This window comes from Triticum aestivum, chromosome 5B, assembly GCF_018294505.1.
Source record: "Triticum aestivum cultivar Chinese Spring chromosome 5B, IWGSC CS RefSeq v2.1, whole genome shotgun sequence".
NCBI classification, from domain to species: domain Eukaryota; kingdom Viridiplantae; phylum Streptophyta; class Magnoliopsida; order Poales; family Poaceae; genus Triticum; species Triticum aestivum.
In genome coordinates, this window is record NC_057807.1 from 70,209,569 (window position 1) to 70,229,825 (window position 20,257).

Consider the following 20,257-nt stretch of genomic DNA (forward strand, 5'->3'; position numbering starts at 1 on the left):
AAGCTTTCCTTTAATACAAGCACTGCAAGCACGATCTTTGGCAAAACTAACATTTGTTAGTCCACGGACATGGTCCCCCTTGAGAAGACTTTGCAAAGATCTCATATTGACGTGGGCTAAACGGCGATGCCAAAGCCATCCCACGTCAACTTTAGCCATTAGGCATGTCGCGGTCTTAGTGGGTCGCTCCGAAAAGTTTATCACATAGAGACCGTTCTCGACATGCCCAACAAAGGCTACTTTAAGAGTCTTGCTCCACAAGAGGGCCACGGTATCAATGTCAAAAAAAGTGGCAAAGCCCATGAGTGCAAGTTGACGAACGGAAAGTAAATTATATGCAAGGGGCAACAAGCATGACTTTCTCGATCGTTAGATCATGAGAAATGACAACCTTGCCAAGACCCAATACCTTAGAATGTGAGGCATCACCCCACTCGACATTGGTGGGCATAGATGGAATCTTTTGCACGTCCACCACCAAGTCCTTGCTCCCGGTCATATGATTTGTTGCTCCACTATCGAGCAACCATGATCCTCCACCGGAAGCAAACACCTACAAGAGATCAATGCTTGGTTTTAGGTACCCATTTAGTAATGGGTCCTTTGATGTTAGTAACAAGGATCTTAGGAACCCAAATAGACCATTCAATGTACTCATAAGGAGAACCAACAAATTTAGCATAAACATGCCCATCACTAGCACGGCACAACACATATGATGGGTTAAAGTCGCCGGCTTTGTTGGAGGAGATGGTTTTGCCCTTTTTGACATAAACACCCTTCACATTTTCCTTCTTCTCCTTAGGAGCACCCTCTCCCTCTTTCACAAAAGTTTGCTTGAGAGGAGGAGGTCGTTTGGTCTTGTCGTTCTTCTTCTTATTCTTGGTCTTGGGTGCAAACCCAATTCCCTTCTTGGCCACAACTTCCTTTCGATTGCTCAAAAGGTCGTTGAGGTTCTTCTCACCTTCAATGCAAGTCACAAGGCCTTTCTCAAGTTGATCCTTCAACTTGGCATTCTCCTTCACAAGATGCACATGCTCACAATACGGGTTAGTAGCATATGCATTATCAATTAGTACCATATGAGGAAAGGTGGCCTTTTCCTTGGTTAGCTTAACTTGGAGTTGAGCATGAGACTCCTTGAGGTTAGCGCGAGCACCCTTCAAGACCTTGTGGGCCTTGTCAAGTACATCGAACTCCTGCTTGAGTCTAGCATGATCAACCCCAAGTTTAGCCTTCTCGGAGGTTAGCACACGAGACATGACAAGAGCATGATCAAGATCTTTCTTTAACTTAGCATGGTCATCGTTGTGTGACTCCTCAAGAGTCAAACGATGCCCACGCTCTTCCTCAAGAGCAATAGAGAGATCCGATATCTCATCGGCATAGTCACGACTATGACCTTCCATCTTAGAGATGGTTTCTTCGTGAGCCTCGATCATGTCATTGGCTTCACCAAGTTGTTCCAAGAGAGCAACAAAGTGCTTCTTGGACTTGCCCTTGAGCTTACTCATAAATGACTCAAATTCATTCACTTCATCATTAGACCCATCATGTTCATCAATGCAACCCTCCAAAGAGGGATTAGTAATGATGGTGGTTTTGATGTTGGGGGTTACCTTGTTAGAGGCTTTAGCCATGAGGCACTTGGCGGTGATGTTCTCGTTGGGTGAATCAAAGAGAGATACCCGGGGAGTGGTAGCAATGGCAACGGATGCCATGGCCATTGCTTCTCCATTATCATCATCGTCGTCATCCTAATGGTATTCTTCTTGAACCACCAACCCACGAGTAGGAGTCTTCTTGGTGAAGTTGTTCTTGTTGGGGAAGGACTTGGCTTTGTCTTTTCGGATGAACTTGCCACCATTGTCTTCCCGCTTCTCGTAAGGACAATCCGCAACGAAATGGCTCACATTGCCACAGTTGAAGCAAGTTCTAACTCGTTGCTTGCCCTTGAAGCCACTTGAGTTGTTCTTGTTGAAGTTGGGTCTTGAATTCTTCTTGCTCCAAAATTGTCTTGAAGCAAGAGCCATGTGCTCATGATAATCATATTTCGTGTCTTCGGGGTTGCTCTCCTCATCTTCCTCTTCTTCCACACTAACCTTGGCCTTCAAGGCAAGGTTGGGCTTCTTTGCCCTTTGAGAACGGAGCACCGCATTGTCGGCGGTCTTGTCCAAGATGCTCATTGCAACGAACTCATCCAACACATCACTTGAGGTCATGGAGTGGAAGTCCGGTCTTTGACGAATGACGGAGGACATGGCCTTGTTGTAGGGCATCATGGCCTTGAGGAACTTGCGCTTGATCCAATTGTCATCCGTGTCCTTGCTCCCATGATCTTGGAGTGAGACCGCGAGTTTGGTCACTCTTCGAAAGAGCTCACGAGGTTCTTCATCTTCTTTCATTGCAAACTCATCGGCTTCATCTTGCACCACTTCATAGTTGGAGCGTTGAATGCTAGCACTTCCTCGATAGAGAGACACAAACCATGAAGCTGAGACACAAACCATGCTTCATAGTTGGAGCGTTGAATGCTAGCGTTGAATGCCATGCGTCTTTGGCCATGGCATGAGGTCGAAGATGAGGGAGATCTTCGGGAAGGATTGCATCTTGGATGATGAAGAGAGCACTCTCATTGAATTGATTATCCACCACTTCTCTCGGGGTGAAGTTGCTTCGGTCATGTGGATAGAAACCTTCTTCAATGATTCTCCAAAGATTAGTATTCACATGATTTAAATGACGTTTGAAGCGATACACCCAAGAATCAAAATCCTCATTTTTCACAATCTTAGGAGGAGGACCGGCATGATTTAAATAAGTAGAGGGAATCGGTCCTCCATAAATTGGAGGTTCCACATGGGCAAAGATGCCGGGGCCATTTCTACCGCTAGTAGAAGAACCCTTCTCACTATTAGCTTCCCCCTTGTCGGAGTTAACATCCGTCACCTTGTTAGCGGGATCACCCACTTTCAACGGCGAGGTAGGTAGTTTAAGTCCTTCTAAGAATTTATTAAACATGCTTTCAACCGTGGTTGTCATGGAGGTTTTCAATGTGTCCAAGGCCACATTGAATTCCTCACGGGACACCGCGGTTTCCCCATTACCCGTAGACGAGATCGGATTCACACCGGAGTGCTCCTCCTCCCCACCGTCTACGGTGTCAACCATACTCTTCGGACGGCAAAGTCCTTAATAAAGAGACGAGGCTCTCATACCAATTGAAAGGATCGATATAGTTAACTAGAGGGGGGGTGAATAGGCAACTAACAATTTTTAGCTTTTCTTTACCAAATTAAACTTTGCATCAAAGTAGGTTGTCTAGATATGCAACTAGGTGAACAACCTATATGATGCAACAACAACAAGCACACGAGCAAGCAAGGGAAACAACACAAGAAAGCTTGCAAAAGTAAAGGCGCGAGATAACCAAGAGTGGAGCCGGTGGAGACGAGGATGTGTTACCGAAGTTCCTTCTTTTTGAGGGGAAGTACGTCTCCGTTAGAGCGGTGTGGAGGCACAATGCTCCCCAAGAAGCCACTAGGGCCACCGTATTCTCCTCACGCCCTCACACAATGCGAGATGCCGTGATTCCACTATTGGTGCCCTTGAAGGCGGCGACCGAACCTTTACAAACAAGGTTGGGGCAATCTCCACAACTTAATCGGAGGCTCCCAACAACACCATGAAGCTTCACCACAATGGACTATGGCTCTGAGGTGACCTCAACCGTCTAGGGTGCTCAAACACCCAAGAGTAACAAGATCCGCTAGGGATAAGTGGGGGGAATCAAATTTTTCTTGGTGGAAGTGTAGATCGGGGCCTTCTCAACCAATCCCGAGCAAATCAACAAGTTTGATTGGCTAGGGAGAGAGATCGGGCGAAAATGGAGCTTGGAGCAACAATGAAGCTTAGGGATGGAAGAGGTAAGTCTTTTTGGAGAAGAAGACCCCCTTTTATAGTGGGGGGGACAAATCCAACCGTTACCCACTTATTCAGCCCGCCACTCGTGGTACTACCGCACCAGACATGCGGTACTACCGCAGGGGCTCACGGTACTACCGTGACGGGTCACGGTACTACCGCTGCAGTGGCAGGGGCTAGACTAGGCCAGAGCCGCCAAGGCTGAGAGCGGTACTGCCGCTGACGCCGTACTACCGCTCCCCCTTGCGGTACTACCACAAGGCCAGGATGGTCTAGACGGGGAAGGGCACGGATGAATAAAAATACATCCGTGTCTACTTCCGCTGAAAATCGAACGGTGCAAAAACCCGACACGGTACTACCGCGCCAGACTTGCGGTACTACCGCGCAGGGAGCGGATGTAAAAAATTACATCCGCCCCTACTTCCGCTCGTGCTACTGAGCCGGATCAGGACTCACGGTACTACCGCGCACCTGGGCGGTACTACCGAGTAGGGCGCGGATGTAAAAAATTACATCCGCCCCTACAACCGCAAGAGAGGCTGAGCCTGGCCAGAGGCCACGGTACACCTACGGTACTACCGCGAGGGCTTGCGGTACTACCGCGGTGTCCTGCGGTACTACCGCTTCTGAAAGCAGTACTACCGCAGGCCTCAACTAGTAGCACTAAAGGAATCCTTCTTTTTGCACAGACGAGAAGATAACAGAGGAAGCTCCAGAGCGCAAAGGGAAAGGCGGGGTAAAGGAAGAAGCGTGTACGTGATGATTCCTCCCAAACCTTTCCACAGCGGACCCCCCTCTTAATAAAACGGCTATCCTACGACTCAAATCCACCAAAGGAGACGTAGAACACCACCGTCTTCAATAGTCTTCGAGGGGTACCAAACCGTCTTGTGCCTAACGACAAAGGCACAAAGCAACTGAAAAACTCAAGGCACACGATTAGTCCGCAAAAGCATTGTCATCAATCACCAAAACACCTTAGGGATAAGCATGCCCTTACAGATGGGACGAACACGGGGAAGAAGAGAAGCTAGATCCCACGTTCCAGTGGCGCTCAAGTGCAGCAATATCCTCCGCCATCGCAAACTGCCATTCAGGATGAACAACAACATCGCGATAAGAGGTAGGCTCAAGTCAGGATGAGGACAAGGCCGAGTCTGAAGACCATAAGTCGGCTGAGAAGAGGAAGAGGGCACACCAGAAGTAGATGGCGCATCAGTGGACGCATCCACAAGACGTGGACGACGAGTGTAATGGAAAGGAAAAGAGGGACGATTAGGAATCACCGGAGATGGAGACAGGGAAGACATGGGTGCTGATGGGGAAGTCATTGTTGATGAAGGTGAAGACAGAGAAGGTATCAGGGATAAAGATGGAGAGTCATGCGACAAGGGAGGAGAAGAAACTGTGGGAGAGGACAGCGCCATATCTGCAACAACAGGGGTAGGAATATGGGGCACATAGGGAGGTGTATCGGGAAATGTGAGAAAAGAGATGTCCTTCACAGAAAAGGTCGAGGAGGATGGATGCGGGTAAAAAGGACAAGACTCATCAAAGGTCACATCCCGGGAAATACGCATCTGTCGACCAACAGGATCCCAACACTGGTAACCCTTATGATCATCGCTGTATCCTAGAAAGACACACTCAACAGACTGAGCGGTCATTTTGGTGCGTTCACGTGGAGGAAGAAGAACATAGCAAACACAACCAAACAAAAGAAGCACCGAATAATCAGGAGAACGATCAAAAAGCTGTTCGAAAGGAATACCACTCTGCAAAGCAGCAGATGGCTGGATGTTGATGAAACAGGTGGAAGTGGGTATAGCCTCAGCCCAAAAGTGAGACAGATGAGAGGCAGTGATCATCATTGCATGCGCCATCTCAAGAAGGTGACGGTGCTTGCGTTCAGCCACACCATTTTGAGCTTGAGCACCAGGACAAGAGAACTGGGGAAGGGTACCCTGTTCAACAAGAAATCCTCACAATGCACGAGAGATATACTCACCAGCAGAATCTGCGCGAAAAACACTAATATAGCAGTGGAGAACTGGGTATGAACCATGGCATCATTTTTTTGTATATAGATAAGACCTTACTACGAGAAGACATGAAATAGATCCAAGTGTAGCGAGTAAAATCGCCTATAAAGAGAATATAGTAGCGATGACCCCCTTTCGAAGCAAAGGGAGCCGCACCCCAAACATGTGAGTGAACGAGATCAAAGGTATGCTCGGACACTGACTCGCTATGAGGATAGGGTAGCTGAATCTGCTTACCAGGCCTACAACCCAGACGGTCCAACGAAAGCGTTACCGAATACAGGTCCCAGAACACCACGATGAACTAAAGACGAGAGATGAGAATCACATAAATGGCCAAGGCGATGATGCCACTACTGAAAAGAGCTAGCAGATGCAGCAACAGAGCCGCGAGACCGCGGCGGCGGCATCAAAGGGAAGACGAAGTCAATCAAGCTCCGAGAGACCATCACGGCGTCGGGGCCAACACCAAGCAGAGCGCCTGTGCGATGGTCCTGAACAGAACATGAACCAAAGTCGGGATTGACGCTACAACGAGAGTCAACAATCTGACTACCTGAAAAGAGTTGTATGCTATGTTGAGGAACATGAGCAACAGAGGGAACATGAAAGGTGGATGTGCTGAGACTCAATAGGTCGAATGGAGGTCAAAGTCGAAGAATCATAAGTCATATGAAAAGACACTCCAGTATGAAGAATCAATGAGGATGTACCTGAATGAGTAGAAGGTGGTCTCTCAATGCAAAACTCAGGCGCAGAACCTATAGAACCTGTCGGTAAAGAATCCCAAGCAGCAAAAAGGCATTGGAGTTGCGCAATCTCATGCGCAGGCAGGGATACAATGTTAGAGGTCGAGGTAGAACCACCTGCCGACAAAGAGCGGTTGCCATCACCCGTGGAGGCTATGTGGTGAGTCGACATAGAATGAGTCGACGTGGAGTGGCTACAACCGTGGGTAGAAGCCACGACAGAATCCGACATAGTGCGGTCACCACCGGGTGCAGAACTCGTTAAGGGAGTCGGCGTAGGGCTACAATCACCAGGTGCGGAAGTCGTGAGAATACTCAATGAAGAACGACCAACATAGCCGGCAGAAGAAGCCAAGAGAGTCGATGTAGAACGACCAATGCCATGCAGAGAAGCGGCTAAAGGAGGCGGTGCAACTACTGAAGCAGTCGTTGTAGAGCGGCCAGCAGCACCGATGAAACTCGCAAAAGGTGTCGAAGTAGAGCGACAACCACCATCTCCAAGCGGACGAGCACCAAGCACCGAGAGAAGGCGCATGTGTGAGACAGGATCAATGTACGGAATACCGTCGAAAAACATTGGGCAACGTGGGAGACGCGTACCTAGCGAAAGCATTGTACCTTTTTTTACTCTTTTTTTAGACAACAACAGAACTGAAGCCGCAACATAACAAATCGGGCTACCTGGCAGAGTAGCCCGGCCGCCCACCAGCAGCCCAAAGTAGAGTGGGCCATGCAGGGAGCACGCACGCACACAGACATGCATAGGTGGATTGATTCACGTCCCTGCAGTCAAAGCACGCGCGTGAGATGGATCTTGTGGCCGGCGACCGATCGAGCACGGGAACCGGCGGTCAGCGGTCAATATAGCACGGGAACCGGCGGCCGATCTTGGGCGGAAATGGACGAACGCGGATGGCAACCTGGGCGGACCGGCGGACGGCAGCAAGAACCGGCGGCCAATCTTTGGCGGAATCGGGTGGACGTGGACGACAGTATGCACCCGGAGGAGATGGAATTGATTTGGTGACTCAATCTGGACGAAGGCAGATGAATCGAGGTGGCGGCGGCCAACGATTGATGGTGTCCTGACGTGGACAAACACACAGCAGATCAGGAACATGGGTATAGCAAAGGAGCGGCAGCAATATATACAAGCGCGACGGCCGCCGCAAGAAATTGGATCGAAAGAGCACGAGTTGCGCGTGCGAGAAAAAAAATTCTAGGGCTCTGATACCATGTTAAGAATAGCAACTTAGTATTATCTGGAGGCCAAAGCCGTCATATATACAAGTACAGAAGGGAGGCCAAATGCCAAATACAGAAAACCAAAAGGCATCATAAATATAAAACACAAACATGCTCATGCAATGCTAGGATCAGTGCATGCAGTCCTCCCTCCATCTCTCTCTCATGCAATGCTAGGATCTAGTGCATGTAATCCTCTCCCTCTCTCTCCCTCCCTCCCTCCCTTTCTCTCTCTTCTTCTCTCTTTCTCTCTCCACAACTACTCCACATGAAAGGGGCTCATGGAGCTCCTCATCTCAAGCTACAACGCCAGCCTTAATATTGACGCGGATGCAAAGCCCGGTAACAACGAGTAGTGGCTTGTCAATCTCATCCGCAGGTCTTGGATCTACGTCACCATCTCTGCGGAGTTGGTCACCATGGTCATGGACACTTCCAAGTCCACGCGCCAGACATGGGTTGTAGTTGAGTCCGTCTCCCTTAACAACAAGAGCACCCGTATGCTTCATCTAACGTCAAAGTTGTACCAGCATGTGCAAGGCACCAAGGGCTATTGCGCTCACCTCAAGTCCATCGCCGACACACGGCACGACATTGGCGCATCAATCTTCGATTCCTCGTCCTTGTTCTCATCGGCGACCAGCACCAGCATCATCAGATGTTGGAGAAGATCATCCAGACAAAGACACCGCAGATTTCTTTCGTCGACGTGTAGAACATGCTCCTCCAACGGGTTGACGTCCAAGTTGGCGTTGCTCTCTATATGTGGCTCGTTGGCTGCTGGCTTCCCGTCGTCTAGCACACATGGTGTTTCCTCCACACCCATGCCAAGCCATGGCGGGCACAATTCCTATGGCTTGCCAAGCCCACCCTCGTCGAACTAAGCGCAAGCGCTCCATCATCCACAGTGGATTTGGTGCCCCGATCCATCTCCATAGAAAGCAGGTCCTTGCCCCTGGGCTGGCATGGTTCAGGCATGGCACATGCCATTTGACACGACGCTCCCTTTGCGATGCTCCTGGCATCCTCGGTGCTCGACCAGCTGCACCAGCCTGGAGTGTATGGTGTGCCCTGTCCTCGATCCCTTACATCAGCTATGAACGAAAATATGAAGTCTCATCTTGTATATCTCATCCATGTTTTCATGTGTCATCATGGTAGCTCCTAGTTCTTAAATCTCCACTTGAGGCTTCATTGTCTTTCCCCAAGCACTCTCCTTCATCTCTATGCTTGATCATGCTCTAATGCTCGTCCCATTGTCCATGCTAGTCCCTTCATTCCTGAGCAATACAAACATATGTAGTTTAGGCAGTATCATATTCTCGTGAACATTACAATTAGTTCCGAGAAATGGAAGTACCTGATAATTTAATTGGTGTGCGTGAGCTCTAGTGACTTGTCTTTGTCTTGCTCTAAGTTGAACATGTGAGCGGCAGGGGTTGTGGGTGTAACAGTGGTAGGGATGTCCTCATCACATATGTTGTCGGCGAGCTGCAGCTCCGCATCGGTGTTGATGTGATCGCCGACGTTGTAGCTGGACACGAGGAGCTCCATGAGCTTCTTTCCATGTGGAGTATGGCCTAGTGTGGAGGTCGAGCACGACGGTAATGACCTGTTCACGCCGCGAAACTGAAAGGAGAGAGGGAGAAGAGCAGCGGGAAGGAGGTGGGTTGCAGGGCGTGAAAGGGCAGAGATGGCTGTGGCCGCGACGGGCCCTACTTGGGAGCCATGGCAGGATCTGGGATTAATCTGGTACCATGATAGTCATATTTTGTGTAGGGAGAGAGAATTACATGCGCTAGTTGTGTGAGCACATAGATAGATGCCTTGCAGACCCCATAGAACAGGAGTAGGACTCATTCAGCGGCAGACTAGGTATTTGTCAACAGTTGAAACGGAACATGTCAAACATCATCAGTTATAATTGTTTGCTGTGATTACGAACCTACGTTATGCTGAGGTGAAGCACCACCAACAGAAGAAACGACCCAAACTTGCTACTTGTTGATTTATTCCATTTGCTTCATCATGCAAGGTAATGGTTGCTACTGTTCGCTGTGATGAAATTGCAAATGAGAGGTTTGGCTGCCTAACCTCGGATGCTGTAAGAACTTCACTTATCATTTAATACTCATGGATGTTTCGCTTTCGCTAATATGTTTGTGATCTTTAGGAATGGCTAGATTTGGAGAATGATGTACAGGCTGGTTCAGTACTCGGTTTTGGGAAAAAACTTGGATCTATTGTGGAGGTCCACATGGAAGAGTAAGCCTGCGTGTTATTTTAGTTGTTCATCCTGGTGGTTTGTTCAACATGATTCTCGGTCCTTGCGACCGCACAAAGTTCATTGTATGTTCTATGCATCTACCAGTAGATTGATAAACATGTTGCACTTCGCAAAGAAAATCTCTAAAATTTCCAGCACTCTTGACATATGGTTAATGTGAGTACTGGGATATTTATATAAGAAATAATATTGGTTTGCCTCTGTTTTTTTAGTTAAGGGGCCCCTTTCATTTCATTCAACTGACAAGACAGAGTTTGGCTCAGAAAACGGAGAAAAATACAACATTTTCTGAATCAAAGCAACCACCCCTGAAGCAACAATTCATCTCTACTAGATCTAAAAACTCTGCCACCGAACCATACAATGTCGCAAAAATGAGACACTTTATCACTATTTAGGGCACATACTTTGGTACTGAACACTGAAAAAATTGGTGATCTACTGTTTCAAGATTATTACAGAATATACATTTCTTACTCTGCCTCCTTTTTTTTAAATTGCATATAAAATTGCTGGTGTCTTTCTCGTCTCTGTGATCCAATCACCGAAGTACTGGCATTGAATCTAGAAGTTGTTATTTGACTGTCTATCTTGGCCTTTGTGAATTCCCTATATTTTGTGATAACAGGAAACTGATGTTGATTTTTATCTAAAAAAACGGAAACTAATGTTGACGAATAAAACTAAGGTGCATCATTATTTGTCAGGTATGACAAAGAAGCTGTCTATTTTGATGAAGCTGTTAGGAAGGCCAAACGGCAACTGCTGGAATCTAGAATACTGAATGTAAGGTGCTATTGTACATAGGCATTGTTACGCCTTCCCCTTCATTTCACTTATTTTGTCCCATATTCTTTGCAGCTTGTCCAGCCTGCATTCCAGAAAAATTTGAGTCATCTACGTACCAAGGCTCTTGAAAAATTTAAAACCGGCCTTAATCAATCTCTTGAGAGTGGTAAAGGTTTCGCAGCATCTGTTCGAGAAACTACTGAATCCTCTCTCAGTGAATTTAATCAAGGGTGCGCAGGTAAATTTGCACGCTTGATAATTTGTACAAATATTATTTTCCTAATGATGTAGAATTTATTCAAGGACTACATTGATGGGGATTGATAACTAGAATGTCACTTGGCTTCCCTGGAATCAGAGGGTAATCCAATAAGAACCTAGAGTAGTTAGCAATATTAGATTATGGGAGGAACAAGTTTCTGGGATTTAGGAGTTTTGCATTCCCTTTGAAATAGGAAGTTATCTGATATTCCCACCACATTCTTATTGCTATCTCGTTTCTGCGGTTAGGATTCCCAGCAATCCTGAGATTCCCATAAATCTAACTTCCAAGCCATCATATGCTCCCTGTATTGAAGTAGTGTGATGCTTGAAGTCCAAGTACATTGGGTTTGTCTAGAGCCAGTGTACCTTATTGTTCTGGTATTACATTTTTATCCCTGTATCTACTTCATGTGCCTGAGGGCAGGCCTGGCACAGTGGGGAAGTCCTCCCCACTTGTGCCAAGAGGTCCTGGGTTCGAACCAGCCTCTCTGCATTGCACTTTGCAGGGGTAAGACTAGGTTCCTATAATCCCTCCCCAGACCCCACCTTGTGTGGGAGCTTTTATGCACCGGGTCTGTCCTATCTACTTCATGTGCCTGTAAGATATGCAATTTGGGAAGGCAACTTTGTCTGTTTCTTTGGAATACCAGCCCCTTCATACCGAAACTGCAATCTGACAAGTCTTCATATTCTAGATTCTGTAATCAAGCAGGCGGATTGGGACTACTCTAAAATCCTAGAGAAAGTTCGGCGTGATATTGAAGACCATGCACTTTCAGTTCGTGAAAGCAAGCTAACAGAACTAACAAATCATGCTAAGGTTAAGTATGGAAACCTAGAGAAGGTTTTTTTTTATTAGTTTCTCTGCACATACTTCGCTTCTGCATATTTTTGGCACTTGCTATAGCATTTGGTTACCTCGTGGTCATAATTTAAGTTATGTATACTTTCAGGAGAAACTAAGAAAAGCACTTGTTGAACCTGTGGAATCTCTTTTTGATGCCGCCGGCCAAACAACTTGGTCATCAATAGAAAGCCTCTATAAACGTGAGACACAGGCCATCCTGCCAGAGGTTTTTAAAGCCCTTTCTGGGTTTGAAATGGGAAGCGAATTCTCAGAAGAAATGGTGTCAAAATTAAGGGATTATGGTCAAAGCATTGTGGAAAATAAGGCTAAAGAAGAAGCTAGCAAAATTTTGATGCATATGAAGGAAAGGTACAGAAATACTTATTGCTTGTTCCATGTACCAATCAATATTATAACCTTCTGATAAAGTTCCTTGTTATTGCCAGGTTCACAGTGGTGTTTAGTCATGACAAGGACTCAATGCCAAGGACCTGGACAGGAAAGGAAGATGTTCGTGCAATAGCAAAGGAGGCTCGATCTGCTGTACAGGATTCTCGCCTTTCTAACATGATGACAAACAATATATCCCTTTGTTTTATTGTTAAGTGCTGTTACACTTACATTGCAGGCTCTCAAACTTCTGTCTGTATTAGCCGTCATTCGCTGGGATGACAAGCCAGATAGGATTGAAAACATTCTGATTACCACACTTCTAGATGGTTCTGTTGCGTCAAAGAGTTCAAGTGCTTCTTCCGGTGACCCGCTTGCTTCAACTAGCTGGGAAGAGGTAGTTTAGTGTTTATTTGTTATTCATGCAGCAAAAAGTGGAATTGCTTATACCGAGAATCCATCACTTTACCAAACAACTGAAACAGGTTCATCCAAAGCATACGCTTATTACTCCAGCTCAGTGCAAGTCAGTGTGGAAGCAGTTCCAATCAGAAACTGAGTTCACCATTACACAAGCAGTATCAACGCAGGTTTGAATTTATTTAATACATAGTTTTGGTCTCTTGTAGTGTATTTAATATTCAGAGATACTGTGCTAGCCAATTATTTATTTCTGTAGAATAACTCTTTTGAGGAACTATGGCAGGTGTGATGCCTTTGCATTTAGAAGAGCTTTAGAGTACCTCTATAGTTGCATTAGAGAATCCTTCTGTTTGAAGGAATTATTGCTCCCCCTCCATAAACTGGATCATTTATGATTGTCAGGCTGGATTCGATTTTTATTTTCTGATGATGCCTTATATTTTCTAGCGGGTGAAATAGATTCCAATTGTATTGTCTTTGACTTGAACTTTTTTTTATCTCACTCCAGCAAGCTCACAGGCGCAGTAATGGCAGACTGCCTCCTCCTTGGGCGCTGGTTGCTATGGCGGTTCTTGGTTTTGATGAGATCATGATGCTTCTGAGGTACTTAACTCAATAGTATGTGCAGGGGTTTCTTACACAAACTAAAAACTATTAACATGGTGCTGTCATTCTTGTTCTGCTGTGCAGGAATCCCATATACATGTTCTTGCTATTTGTGGGTTATTTACTTGTCAGAGCTTTAGCAGTGCAGCTAGATATTGGCAGAGAATTCCAAAATGGAATGGTAAGATGTTGAACATTTGTTAAAATGGAATGTAGTAGTAGTATTTTTCTTGTTGTACAATGCTATCGTGAAATCATCTGTGCAGAAGGTGTGTTGAAAAAATGCACAGAATGTCTATTAATTTCGTACTCACTATACATCTTTTGATGACTGGTTATGTTTCATCAGAAAGCAACATATTGTGGAGGAAGCACGAGTTTAGAGACCAGAAAATTGCATTGTCTATTGAGCTAGAGTACTTTATAGAACAAGTAAAAATTACGAGGCATGGGTTTCTATGCTCCTAAAATCAGTTGTTCCTAACATTGAATAGCCCATTTTAGGAGGACAGAAGAGACCTATTGGTTAGCTTTAACTCTGTTTATTCTGAAATAAGCTTGTGACAAATTGAACTGAATCCTCTTCATCTTCATGAACACATAGATTAAATTGATGTTACTCTGCAGGTTCCCGGGATCCTATCTGTTTCAGCAAAACTACTACCCACTCTGCAGAATCTTCTAAACAAAGTCGCAACTGATCAGCAGCCGCCGCAACAACAAGGGCAGCAGCACCGCCCTCCGGCAGCAGAAGCTCCGGAGGCACAGCAACCGCCACCCCCGCTACTCCTGAGCCCCAAAAGCTCGATGAGCGAGCTGCGGAGGCTACACACGCCGCCGAGCCCGGTGCGCAGATCGGTATCGTCCCCGTCACACTCCTCGCCGCCGTCACCCAAGGCGTCACCCCGCAAGGTGGCAGAGGAGCAGAAACCAAGACGAGCAGTAGAGCCTGACAACGAGTCCAGCAGTGCTTACTCCATAGTGTGATCCCGGGGGGGTCTGAGCGTCTTCTTCCCCCGACTGAATGCATATAGCAAACGATCTTGGCGAGTATATATATACCCGGAGAGAATAATGTAGCACCCTTTCTCTCTCTTGCAATTTTGTAAGGAAGGTTATAATCTGTAGAGTGGACACCATATGACATTTCATCAGCGTGTATAGAACTATATATACAAGCATAGAGGAAGCTACTTGCGTTGACACGTAGGGCATGCCCAGACTCCAGTGACAAGATTCTGAACCATATTTTTGCCGTAGTCCTGATGTCAATTCTTTACTTTTTTGAAGGAAAACGCCCATTCTTTTTTCATGACATATGCCTTGATATTAATTAATGCTTGTGAGAACCAGGTTTCTCAAGGGACTTGGGAAGGCATGTCAGCACAGTAAAGCTACCGAGTTGGCCATCGCCGGTACGTACCATTGTATAGACACAAATTATGGTGACCGGGAGAAGCAGTCATCCACGAACAACCTGTCTCTCTCATGCTTTTTCGTCAGTATAAGCAACAACAGACGGTCATTTAGAGGAGGCACCCCTCTTTGCAACACCGCATGTGTTGTGTACCACCAATACAACAGATCTCACATCGTATGGACTCACATCACGATCACATCACACTGAAAGAAAGAAAAAAGAAGAAAAAACGAGAGTGCTATGCATGCACACCACTGGCCACTGCTATACTTTGGTGCCAAGCCAACCAAGCATACATTTGGTGCATGCGCGCATGCATGGCTGGCTTAGTGTCGATCGGGATTCGGGTGATGGCTTATTGGGGCTGGGAGGAGCGGATGTTCTTGGGGTAGAACTTGTTGCCGCCGACGGCCATGAGGATCTTCTTGCTGAGCGTGTCGCCGTCCTTGTCGCTTGACTTGGAGACGTAGAAGGCCCTGGAGAACCAGTCGACGAGCTCCGGCGCGGCGCACATCACCATGTGGAACGGCCAGTACCACCCGGGCCACGTCACGTAGCTGTCGCCCCGCCGCACGCTCGCCACCACCACCTCCGCCAGCGTCTCCGTCTTCCCCACCGGCAGCGGCCCCACGTTTATCTGCAATCCCGTCACCGGCCGGCCCATCCATCATCAATAATAAGCTAACCTATCGATCATGCTATGAATGTAATGGTTGGGGTGTGTGCGTACGTCGCGGGCCTCGTCGAAGCCGACGTTGCCGTCCTTCTGGACGCCCTTGCCCATGGTGAGGTTGGAGACGACGTAGCCCGGCATGAGGATGGTGACGCGGACGTGCGGGCCCAGCTCCGCCCGCAGCGTCTCGTAGAACCGGATCACCGCGGCCTTGCTCGCCTGCAATGCAATGGAGTACATCCATCCACCGACCGGAGCGTTAATTCCTTCTCATGTGACACGTACGCAGCGATCGATAAAGAGATGTTCGGTGAGCTGCCGATCCCGAATTTATTGCGGTAATTCAATTCAAATCTGGGGTTACGTTGCGTTTACGTACGTTGTAGAAGCTCATCCGCGCCACCGGGACCCTGCCGGCCACGGAGGCGGTGACCACGATGTTGCCGCGGCTGGCCTTCAGGTAGGGCAGCGCGAAGTAGGTCGGGTACACCGCGCCCCAGAAGTTGAGATCCTGCGTACACGTACGTGGTACGTATGGTGGAGAAATTAAGAACATGATTACTTGGTATAAATAAACTTGTTTACAAGGTAGCTAATGAGGAAATTAACCGTGGATTTTGTGTTGTTTGTTTCTCAAGTGAATGGGGTGGTTGCTTACCATGACGTTCTGGAAGGCGGATACGTTGGTGATCTCCTCGAAGAAGCAGCTGGACCACACGCCCGCGTTAGCCACCAGGTGATTCACTGCATGCATGCAGAATCCAGCGAGGCAGGAACTATTAGCAGCTGAAGTGAAACTCACTGGAGTAGTGCCATTTTTTGCTAGCCATTATATATGCTCCGTGCGGTTCGTTCATCTTAGTAAGTAAAGTACTCGGACGGACGGACATGAATTAGCAAGCTGAACCGACTACGACCACGCACTCACTCACTCAACACCTGATCGGTGCAAACAACCGTAAGTAGCTGGGGTACATTCCTATCAGCCGGACTGGACATGGACAACCTCACATGCATCACTGCTCTGGAAAGTGATTTGCTTTAACTAATAATAATTGGTTTTGCTAGAACTCATTTAACTGAGTTCTAGTTATGTCTCATTCACCTTTATGGCCATTGGAAGTGATGCTATAAGATGTGCGTGTATATCTCATCTAGATGAATTCTAGGCAATCCCAATAATAATAGTATAATAATAACCATAGTAATGCATGTATATATATTCGTACTCCGTCGTTATCTGAGAGCTTGCTGTCAGGTGCCGTACGCTGAGATTAACAGGCCGGGCTGATCGTGGAGTAGTACTTACATTTGCCGAAGTGGGCGAGGGTCTCCTCGACGGCCCGCTTGGCCTCCTCCACGTTGGTGATGTCCGCCGGCACCACCAGCGTGTCCGGCGCGCCCAGCTCCCGCGCCGTCTTGGCCACGGCGCGCAGCGCGATCTCCGTCCGGGCCACCAGCGCCACGCACGCGCCTTTCCTCGCGTACTCGTAAGCCAGGTGCTGCACATCCAAATCACAAACCAAAATTTGTAAAGAATTCATTCATGACCACCGCCTTATAATTGAGTGAGGCTCTCCTTTATATTTACTCCGGCCGGTGACTGCAGAGCCACATGCAGCGGCACGAGAGCATGCTTGGATACGTTTTAGTCCCATGACTAAAAGTAGTGGGACTAAAACTTGCTAGTCTCACCCATGCTTGGATCCAAATACTAAAGAGACTAAAATCTAGTCATTGAGCATTTATTATCCTCCAAACCCTCCAATCCAGAACTAAGGAGAGGAATTAAATGAGGAGAGAGAGAGCTAATACATATTTTAGTAGGTTTCCCATGACTAAAAGATTTTAGCCTCAAGACTAGTCCTAGCCTCTCTTTAGTCAGGGGTGCTTGGAACTTTAGCCTCTAAAGAGACTATTTTTAGTCAGACTAAAAATAGTCCCTTGTATCCAAGCACCCTCTGATGCGACGGGCAGGACTGGTGCCCATGCTCGAGGATTTATGGGGTGGACGGTGAGAATTCAATACTACTGCGCTGCCCTGCCCGGCCAGGGAATTACTCACTGCATCAGCAATTGATACTAGTACTATCTTGGTACTGTACTCCTGGTACTACGCAAGCTACCGGAAGCTTTCAAGCCTTCAAGGTGGTATATATATACTCCTATCACCCGTTTGTTGTTCCTGTATCATTCCCCTCTCCTTATATTCTTCCTGCAGCTTCTGCGCACGTATAACAATTCTTCTTTGTTTATCTATCCTATGAGTGGTTTTTTATTCAGTTTGTGTTTTACTACTAATATGGCGTGCAATTTAATGTTTGCTAAAATATTCGGGTTTTGAATGTCGCTATCCGAAAAGAGGAAAGCCGCTGGAGAAGATGTTCACACGTGGTAGTGGATTATGGAAACCGTGGGCCAGACCGCCACAGAGAAACGCTATTTTCGCTACGGCACAACGTTCCATAAGAGAGATGTTCGAACAACATTTTCAGAATGATAAAAATAAATCGGTGATCATGCCTGCTGCTAACCAGCGTTCCTCTAAGTGTACATGAAATCTAAATGGGGTCCCAAAGGGCCAGAACAAAGTCTCTACGAGCTATCATCGTCAAATCACTCTCACGTGGTACCTATTACAGAACAAATAAGCAAACCAACGCGAAAGAGAACCAGACTTCAAAATTTTAGAAAAAAAAAACTACCCGCAAACTTAAAAAAAAACTCCAATTAATCTGAACCACCAATAATTTGACAAGGGGTGTGCCAGCAATGGAAGTATGGAACAGAAACAATTAACCTATAATTTTCGGTCGAGATAGTTGCAGCAGCCAAACTGTAAAAGGGTGGCGAGTACAAACCAACACGTACATATGACATATGTACCGCGTACATATGTACGCATGCACGCACATGCAGGGAATGGTCAAACACTGACGGATGGGTTTAGATCTTACTGCATGGGTGGAACCCAAGCCATGAATGACCTGCGCAACGGGAAGTCGAGAACGACTGTAGGAGTACTACGTACAAGAGCCTAGGGGGAGGCAGGCTTTACTGACCTCGCCGATGCCGGAGGAGGCGCCGGTGATGAGCACGACCTTGCCGCGGAGGTCCTCGCCGGCGGCGAAGGGCCTAATCAGCAGCCTGTAGACGAGGCGGCAGAGGAAGGCGACGGGGAGGTAGGCGAGGAGCACCAGCGCCAGCCCCACGTGCATGAAGCCGCTGAGGAACCCGTTCGTCAGGGCTTGTCTCGCCATGCTTTCCCAAGCTTCGCCAATGGCGGCTCTCCTCCTTTCCGCTGCCCTGCCTGCCGGAGAAGAAGATGTTGGGTGGCTGTAGCTCAGGTGGTGGTGGACTGGTGGTGGAGATGGGGAGCTCGTGGCCGGTGTCTATTTATTTATGGCTCCGGCCGCCTATGTGCCCGTGTGTGGAGTTGAGGGGTTGAGAGGGAATTGATGAGTGGGTGGGGGTACAGGCCCATAGAAATGCAGTATTCAACCCAAAAAGAAAATGTATTAGTAGTATTAAAATATATATTTTCCATCTAAACATTTTAAAAAAATGTTAAAGCAGCCTTTTGGCACTCAAGCACTAGTGCTCCTAGTGCATGAAAATAATTTTCGAAATTTATAGTAATAGTAAAAAATCATGCATGCAGAAAGTTTCAAAATACAAAAATATAAAGCAGCAGGGGTCGAAAAGGCTGATTTAAACTTGTACAGAACCGACCTGGCTTATATCGGGACATGCAATATCCGTCAGAATTATTTTATAAAAAATTATTAGTTCAACAAACATGTAGACTACTACACATGTGTCAATTCTTTTGGTGATTTTCGACAAGCCTAAAAAAAGTGGAAGAGGTGAGCGCCATCGAAATGCAAATGTTTTGCTTGGTTCATAATTCAAACATAGAGTGTGGAGGGCTGATCTTTTGCAATGCCGTGGGTGGCAGAACTGTAACCTTTGCCTGCTTTGCAAGCAACTGCAGGAGACTTCATGCACATTCTCTTCCAGTGCAGGTTCCCCCAACGGGTCTGGACCGAGATTGCTATGTGGATTGACCTACATGTTGATGTGGTGAGGAGCTGGCGAATTGAGGCTTCAACTCGATATTGGTGGACAAAAATGTGATTGTTCATGGAAACCAGAGAAATGCCCACGCCTCCTTGTTCATGCTTGTGTCCTGGGAGATTTTGAAAAGAGAGCAATGCTAGGGTCTTCTCTAACTCCGTTGTCACAGCGACGATCGTCTTCGCGAGGATAAATGAGGAGGCTCGGCTCTGGGCCCTTGTCACTTGTTAGTGCCACGCGCTTGAGTAATGTAATGTCGTGAGAGTAGTCCTTTGTACCTCGTTTCGCGGAAATTTGTCTAAAACCTTCTTTCTTAATCAATGAAAATGAAAAATATTTTGTCTTGTTTCAACAAAAAAAAGTGGAAAATATTTTTGGCACCAGGAGCATTGGTGCCTGAGAGCGAAAGTTAATTTCCATTTTCCAATACGCATAACAGAATTGTGTGTCTTTGTATCAGGGGGGAAAATCAGGTTATAGGTAACACCGTAAATGCGCTGATAATTAGTTACACACAA

At 47.0% G+C, this 20,257-nt stretch overlaps 2 protein-coding genes across 2 annotated transcripts in view; one reads left to right on the top strand and one right to left on the bottom strand.

Annotated features, from left to right (window-relative positions):
- LOC123110455 (protein ROOT HAIR DEFECTIVE 3 homolog 1) overlaps positions 1–14,762 on the top strand; it is a 28,160-nt gene extending 13,398 nt beyond the window's left edge. The window contains exons 11-22 of the mRNA XM_044530975.1: positions 9,999–10,067; positions 10,137–10,228; positions 10,958–11,036; positions 11,112–11,277; positions 11,999–12,123; positions 12,257–12,519; positions 12,597–12,693; positions 12,779–12,937; positions 13,026–13,130; positions 13,472–13,566; positions 13,654–13,750; positions 14,197–14,762. Coding sequence (XP_044386910.1) covers positions 9,999–10,067; positions 10,137–10,228; positions 10,958–11,036; positions 11,112–11,277; positions 11,999–12,123; positions 12,257–12,519; positions 12,597–12,693; positions 12,779–12,937; positions 13,026–13,130; positions 13,472–13,566; positions 13,654–13,750; positions 14,197–14,556 — 1,707 coding nt within the window. The 3' untranslated portion in view covers positions 14,557–14,762. The remainder of the gene's footprint in view (positions 1–9,998; positions 10,068–10,136; positions 10,229–10,957; positions 11,037–11,111; positions 11,278–11,998; positions 12,124–12,256; positions 12,520–12,596; positions 12,694–12,778; positions 12,938–13,025; positions 13,131–13,471; positions 13,567–13,653; positions 13,751–14,196) is intronic.
- Positions 14,763–15,034: 272 nt separating this feature from the next.
- On the bottom strand, positions 15,035–19,054 carry LOC123110456 (11-beta-hydroxysteroid dehydrogenase A). The gene is made up of 6 exons (XM_044530976.1): positions 18,725–19,054; positions 16,972–17,164; positions 16,321–16,406; positions 16,042–16,173; positions 15,720–15,881; positions 15,035–15,626 (listed from the first exon to the last, which is right to left on the bottom strand). Exons 1-6 carry the CDS (start codon positions 18,920–18,922, stop codon positions 15,345–15,347), a joined length of 1,053 nt encoding a protein of 350 aa, XP_044386911.1. The 5' UTR covers positions 18,923–19,054; the 3' UTR covers positions 15,035–15,344.
- Positions 19,055–20,257: the final 1,203 nt, after the last annotated feature.

Bases quoted from the DNA above. Each gene is read 5' to 3' on its own strand.
- LOC123110456 (XM_044530976.1), bottom strand. From the start codon at position 18,922: ATGGCGAGACAAGCCCTGACGAACGGGTTCCTCAGCGGCTTCATGCAC. The intron at 16,407-16,971 runs GTAAGTACTACT...GCATGCATGCAG, and splicing joins CCTCGCCCACTTCGGCAAAT to TGAATCACCTGGTGGCTAAC. The intron at 15,882-16,041 runs GTACGTAAACGC...ATTGCATTGCAG, and splicing joins CGCGGATGAGCTTCTACAAC to GCGAGCAAGGCCGCGGTGAT.